At 43.2% G+C, this 7,771-nt stretch overlaps 1 protein-coding gene across 2 annotated transcripts in view; it reads right to left on the reverse strand.

Moving 5' to 3' along the window:
• Positions 1–4,262: 4,262 nt before the first annotated feature.
• LOC106011646 (temptin-like) overlaps positions 4,263–7,771 on the reverse strand; it is a 7,960-nt gene continuing 4,451 nt past the window's right edge. For both annotated transcript variants that reach the window (XM_013082009.2, XM_013082008.2), the window contains exon 4: positions 4,263–4,433. In XM_013082009.2, coding sequence (XP_012937463.1) covers positions 4,396–4,433 — 38 coding nt within the window. In that variant the 3' untranslated portion in view covers positions 4,263–4,395. The remainder of the gene's footprint in view (positions 4,434–7,771) is intronic.

The following is a 7,771-nucleotide window of genomic DNA, read 5'->3' on the forward strand; positions in this document are numbered from 1 at the left end:
CATTCTAGCAGGAAGGGCTTTACGGTTGTCTCTGTGGCGAAGGACTGGAGGGCCGTGGAGTCCTCGATTCGGAATTTGATACACTCGTGCTGGCTGGGTTATGGCGTCTCATAATAATATACCAACGTCTGCGATGTAATGGTTAATTAAGCTTTTCGACGTCGTACGTAGAGCACGGGAGTTCGAATCCCTGCTGGTTACATTATCTATTCCTTTTGGTATCTCGGTCTGAGAGCTATATCCCCACAGCATTGGTAGGCCCTAACAGCCCAGGTCGAAATAGCCCTCCCCTTAAATCAGTCCTTATCAACCTTTTTATAGCGAGCGCCCACTTCTGCCACCATTAAGAGGCTCAAATTCTCGTACCGCCCAGCCACATGTACATATTTCCAGACGGAACAAAAAAACCCACTTTTCACTACTTGGGTGACCCCCATTGCTCAGCAAAATTACCTAATCACCCACTAGTGGGCGATACCATCCAGGTTGGCAATCATTGTCTTTAGCGATCTAAATAAAGTCGATAGACGGATAAACATTTTTTTTCAATAAAAAAGAAGTACTAGATGTCCTGTAGTACTGAAACTTCCCTAACGAGGTGGCAAATGCACCTTCATGTGAACCATGCGTTTTACTTGGACGACCGTCGCCTCTGCCTCTTTTCTTTATTTGCGGCTTTTGTTTAATATTATGGTGGGGTTTCAAGGGGCTCAATCGGGCTAGTTTTATCTTTGCAATCATTAAAGCATAATCTAAAAACTGATCAAAATCCTTGAAATTCTTCATATGCGTGTCTTATCCTACACTTGTACATGATAGGGTGTTTAACATCCATGTTTCGTGTTTCTTGTCTATTAGACATCGAAAAAGATTAATATGAGAATGTTATCAGTTTCAACAAAAAGCAGGGTCTGTGAACTGGGGACATTTAGAAGTACCCCCCCCCCCATCCCCCCCACACACGCGCGCACACAAACACACTCTCTCTCTCTCTTTCTCTCTCTCTCTCCCTCCCTCCCTCTCTCTCTCTCTGTCTGTCTCTCTCTCTGTCTGTCTCTCTCTCTCTCTGTCTCTCTCTCTCTCTCTCTCTCTCTCTCTCTCTCTCTCGCTCCCTCTCCCTCTCCCTCTCTCTCTTTCTATCTCACCCCCACTACACACACACCTGGCTCTAGCTGTGTCCCTAATAGCCTTAATGTGATTACTAGCACGTGCTGGTTGTCAGCTTCATACAAAAGTGAGGAGGGAACAGAACAACGAAGTACTTTCTGTGGCAAAAAATAACGTAGAGTCGGGCAAGGTAAAAACAAAAACGAGTTGTTACTTCTAAAGATGTGAGCGGTGATATCAACGTGTTACGATTACACCTTTACATAAGCCAAGAGGCTTTTGACTAGTTCTTAAGATTGTTAATTGTTTTTGTTAAGGTAAAAGAGAATCACACATAAATGAGGGGGTTCTCGTGGCCTAGAGGTTAAGGTGTTCGACTCTCATTCAAAGATCCCGGGTTCGATTCCGGGTAGCGACAAAAAATGTTCTTCTCTAAAATTGTCTCCTTTCACCTCCTTTCCTGCTCTCTTGCAATGTTCTGTCGTCTATTTTCGTCTCCACTTTCTTCTTTTGCCCCCTCCTCTGGGCTCCTGACACTTTCTGCAGCCTTTCTATTCTTACTCCTTGGCTTCTTCTTACTGCTCTCTTTCTGCCACACCCCTGACCTTCTGGTAGGAAAGATCTACACTTTGCCTTCTCGGACAAGGTCGAAAAATCTTCTGAGGTCCAGTGTGTAAGTTGCGCACGTTAAAGATCCCTTGATGGTCTAAAATCGATAAGAGTAGGCTTCGGCCGCCACCCGGGCAAAACTGAAAATTCCCTACCAACTGAAAATATCTAGTGTGTCCTGCGCGCTCATATGACCGTATGCAGTTGCGAGCGCCGTAAAAGACTTACCAAAAAGAGTCCCCCCACCCCACCCCCTCCACATAAATGAGGAATGTCACTGAGAGCTGGGAAATTTCTAAAGTTACAACCACTTAACAACAAATAGAAAAACAACAGTCAGGTAATTTTGTTGACTGACTCATCAATTGCCCCTTGAAACCATCCTCTCCTGATGCATGTACTAAATATCACGGAAGGAGATGATTATAGAAATTGGTCTTTCAAAACGAATTACTTTTGTTATGTGTTTTCAGATTTAGATTTAAGCCGTGTATACACCCAAAAAATACACCTAAAGTCTGAGCATGAACTGGTCGAACTTGAGATTCCTTACGACTTTGGCAGTTGTGTAGATCCAATGATGATACATAACAAGAGGGTCCATCCAGCCAAAAATGTGTCCTCTCAGATGGCGCTGCACTCTTTGTTTTAATGCTTTCTTTCGTTTCTCCAGAAGAAGAATAGGAATAGCACCTCCTTGCGTGCGCAGATCGACTGCTGTTCATCATCTGTACGGGTTCGTTCTGTGCGGAGTTTTAGTTTTTTAAATTTAGATTACCTCTCGCCTCTTATTCTAAAGTCAAATTAAACCAAGAAAACAGTCGCCTCTTCCGAGATTTATTTGTCAGCGTGACAGTTTTAAAAAAGAGTTCTTCCGAAATTTGAATTCTTATTTATTAAAAACTTGTTAGCCTCACTCTGATTTTTTCACACACGTAGGGTAACTCTGTTCGCAAAGGGTGCACATTTGCGAAGAGGGCGCCACCGAATTTTGAGGACACTTTTTTTAATTGATTGGCTCAAAGAGAGGAGTGGACCACCTTGTTATGTATCATCATTGGTGGGTAGATCCTTCTAAATAATATGTCAAAATCCATTCTGCTCTAGTGCCTACCCGTGCGTTACTCAAAAACCATTTTCAATTTCAACGATGTTTCTAATTTGACTCAGGGTAATTGCACCAATATCTGTCCTCCAACACTGACAAGCAAGCGTTCTCTTCTGCCCGCCGGCTAACCCAAGTTTTTTTGTCTCGTCAACATCTGTTGTTTCTTTGTTTGTTTCTTTGTTCGTTTGTTTTTATGGGGTTTCACCCCCACCCCCACCCCCACCCCCACCACCCACCCCCACCCCACGGATGTTGATACTGACTGAAATGTCCTTTGCCATACCCAAAGGGGGGACATTAACAGGTTCTTATGTTCAGTAGAATTGTAAACGGGCTGATTCATCAATGCCATGCTTATAACTGTTCCTGAACTGCTTGTGGGGAACTGCAGCTTTTTCTTTTCTAATCCTAACTATCGTCATTTTTTTCTCTACTTCTTTTGTATGTTTCTTACTCTCTTGTGATCTGCTATTTCCGGAGTGCCTTGATAGTCGAAGCAGACATTGTGCAGTTGAAGCTAGAGAGGTGAGCACTGTAAGCCTGATTCCCTGTAAGGACTTCTTCTCTGTTGACATCCACCCCTTGGCGCTCATATGATCTTATGCAATTGCGAGCGCCGCAAAAACTCTACTAAATTAAAAAGCACAAAGCTTTTATGGGTTTGTTTGTTTTTTAAACGTATGTTTGAACGCTCCAATTGACACAAACAAGATCGTCAGGAGGCAGGATTCGATTCAAACAGGGCTGAGAGCTATAAAGCATCCCAGTAGAAAGAGCGAGTTCTAGAATAAAATTCTCAACACGCGAGAATCGAACTGTACACGAGTGCACAGTGGAAGAATACCAAGTTTGCCGTGGCTTTAACCGTTTAATAACGTTCTGGTTGGAAACATTTATTAAGATGTATATGTAAGATATAATGGAGATACTATAAAAAGCTGTATTCTTCGAAATTATTTCATTTACAACCTAGTGCTAAGGTGTGGTCAAATTTGACCAAAAATCAATTGAAGGGGTCTGATGGTATCTAACTCTCTTTGTGGTCGTTTTGAAAAGAAGACAATGATTTTTTAAAACAAGTACAAAAAGAAACAACAACAACAACAACAACAACAACAACAACAACAACAACAACAACAACAACAACAACAACAACAACAACAACAACAACAACAACAAAACAGCTGGACTCAAGCATGATTATACTACTGAGGTTAGTTTTTGTAAAGGCTAACTCTGATTTAAAGTTAAAGCCATTCAGTCATTTCATATAAATTCTATGTTTTGTAGTCTCCCCTGGCGAGCCCGATCGTACTAAGAACTATTCTTTCGAAATTAAATTTGACTTGCACCCTTTATTTTCTTATCCCTCCAATTGTTCATAGGATCGGTAAAAATAGGCTTGAAAAACAAGGTACCGCATGATGACGGGACATACCGACCTTTTAAGTGATCTTTTTATATTATATATCATATTTATTGGTTGTTTTCGAACATCTTATTGTTCTGTTCATTTTTTTTATCAGTATTCTCTTTTGGCACTTCAGCGTGGCATCAGGTTGTCATACTCTCTAAAACAGGCAGATGACGGGGAAGTTATTGTTGACACCTGAGGAACAAAAAGAGAAAATGCAATTGGGTTGTGTGTTTCAACGACAATCATCCTGCAAAATTGTTTTACTTGCATTCTCTTACGACAAATATTAATGATAACGACTGCTGGAAATGCATGTGACGTTCTGCTTCTGTTGCAACGGCTGCAGTGGCGAATCGTCTATATAATCGAATAATCACTGCTTCCCTTCCTAATTTTGAAACATTGTCGCTGTCAAATTCACCCATAGACTTAAACCTCATAAATTAAATGTAAAAAGACGTTCATAATCACCAATGAACAGTATGCCTAACATTCAAAAAGGTTTCACTGCCACAGAAATAGCCTGCTCACCCCTCTTGGGCCACTCCATAAGCAGTCACAAGCTTTGATTAAGTAAGTTTAAAGTGAGGCTGGAAGAGTCTACCAATAGAGTTGAAGGGAACATGTGCATAGCAGTCAAAACTGTTTCATTGGGACAAATACCCTGTTCACCCCTTTGGGGCCACAGTTATAAGCAGTCGCAAACTCTAATTATGTAAGCTAACTATTACACTGGTCGAGTCTACCTCACAAACAAATGTGAGGGGAACTAACTCCTAATAATCTCTTGACTGCTGCAAGGGCTTGGGTTTTTTTCCCTCGACTTTTTATCGTCCTATAATCAGATCGTGACCTCGATTATGACACCGCCTCCTGGGCGCGAAAGGCTAGACAAAAACAGCCAAATGTGAAATTTAACTAAATATATAATTGTCATGTTCTATCAAAGAGTTAGCCTCACTGGTAGATCTATAACATATAGATCTAATACTGACATCTCTGCTTCTTTGCTTTGTGTTTGTGTATTCACATCTAAAGTTTAATTTAATTTTAGTCGGAATTGATATTTAATAAGATACTTTCCCGATTATTTTGGCGGTTGAACATACAATATGAATTCCGGATTTGTTTTCATTCACAATTCAGAGTCGCCGCCTCGAGTAAGATTCTTGTGTGATATCTCCAGGCCATATCTGGTCCTGTTTCACTTTGATTACCCTGTCAAACAAGTCAGCCTTCGCCCCTGAACGGCTGTTGCTGCTACAACTACTACTGAGGTCATCATCATCATCATCACCATCATCATCATCATCATCATCATCATCATCATCATCATCATCATCATCATCATCATCATCATCATCATCATCATCTTCATCCTCATCAACCAACATCAACAACATTGAAATGAGATAATTTGTTATTTTCCATGCAGGATATATTTCGTGGCTTTATGGAAAAGGTAGAAATACGTGTAGATATACATAAAATTCAAATGGTATATTACTTACATAATAGACTTCCAATATGAGGAGAAAATAAAAGCTGGCAATACAGCTGAACAGAAACAACAGGAAATAAGCAGCAACAACAACAACAATAACAATAACAATAACAGCAGCGGCAACAACAACAACACCAACAACGCCAACAACAATTACTACAACAATATCATCATTAACATCATCATCATCATCATCAACAACAACAACAACAACAACAACAACAACAACAACAACAACAACAACAACAACAACAACAACAACAACAGCATATTGCTGCAGTCGCTGCACTCGAGTCTGGCAAAAGGGCCCCTGTCGGGGTGATTGGTGGACAGGAAGTGGGGGTGAGCAGTGGCTGATTGACTTCCTTCAAAATCGTCAAGCCAGAGTCCGATTCAACAGAATACTGAGTAAGAACAGGAAAATAAGCAAAGCCCTCCCTCAGGGTTCCGACATGAAACCCTTCCTCTTCCTCTTTTATTGACGAACTGGCGAAATTTCTTCCGGATGATCTCACATTGCTCTACGACGGCGACGTCTCTATCCTCGCTTCATCACGCACGGCACGAGACGCCGAAAGTCTGACATAAAGAGCGGTGGACACCGTTGCTGACTGGAGTAGATGAAGGGAACTCCCGCAGAACTGCTCAAAGAGCGAGACTACATTCTTCACGATCGCAACATCTGACTCGGAATGGAAGCCATGCATCACGACTATTAAGTATGAGCCCTTTGCAAGACTCCTGGGAGTCACACTCGACTGCAGGCTCACATTCAGCAAACAGGTTGAGACTGTAAAGACTAAGGCCACACAGAAGCTGAGGATGCTCGGCGCTGTCGCCCACTCAAAAAGGGGATGCAGGAAAGACGACCCATGCAAGGTCTACCTCACCCATATACAGAGTGTCCTCAACTTTGCGAGCAGCAGCTGACAACCGTGGCGGAGTAAAACTCTGATAAGTAATCTGGAGGTGGGTCAAAACAGATCTGCGACTGATCACCACACACGCCCAGTCCTCACAGATCGAGGCACTTCGAGCTGAAGGGTCCCAAGCATTGAGTCTGCCATCAATACTAACTGCCTCCGATCAAGAGAGAAGGCACTGCGAATGAACAACAACAGCCCCCGACGAATTGAGCAACAGAACAAGTGCACAGACGCCTAAAGGGACACAGGGATTTCCGAAAAATGGCCGAAGACGCCAGGAAAAAAAACCCCCATCTGTTCAACTGCGAGAGGAGGTGCATTACTTATTTCAAAACAAGGCCGTGGAAACGGGGAATCAACCCAGACATCGCCCCCCCCCCCAACCTGTGCGGCATAAACGGAAGCGGTGACTCCAGTGTGAAGATCCGAAGCGCTGCTCTTCGTCGAGCACGAGAGTTTGGCACACAGTGCAATATCTTAAACTGACGGCTCAGCGAGAGCAGGAACAACGGATGGTGGCGCTGGGGTCGTCATCACAACGGAGGATCCGTCCAACCCGACCGTTGCCGAGACACTGAGGGAGAAAGGCGCTCTATACGCTAGCTCTTTCGAGGAAGAGACGAGAGCCTTGGAAATGGCTATTGACTGGATCGACAAACAGTGTGATGCATCCAACTCGGTCGCTATCTTCACCGACAGTCAAACGTTGAGCATGGCACTAGTGGGAACATCACCATCCCTCGACCAAATGCGACTACGCATAAATAATGCAATACCTCAACCCACGATTCAGTGGATCCCTGGTCACTGAGCTAGCCTCGGCAACGATCTCGCTGACAGTAATGCCAAACTGGCAACAGCGCTGCCGGGTCCAGGCCGCCAAATTACTTATGAAAGTGCGTGCCCCCAGATAAATCTCATTACAATAGACCCCCCAAAATGCCACACGCGGACGAAGGAAATATACAGGGCATTTTCCTTAAAACGAGAGGCTCTTATTATGTCCCGCAGTGACCAGTCATTATTGGCAAAAATCAGGACGGTCACTTCTGTGGGCTGCGGGCCTACAAAAATAGAATAGACAAAACATCGGACCCAAC

Source organism: Aplysia californica, unplaced genomic scaffold (genome assembly GCF_000002075.1).
Source record: "Aplysia californica isolate F4 #8 unplaced genomic scaffold, AplCal3.0 scaffold00155, whole genome shotgun sequence".
NCBI lineage: Eukaryota > Metazoa > Mollusca > Gastropoda > Aplysiida > Aplysiidae > Aplysia > Aplysia californica.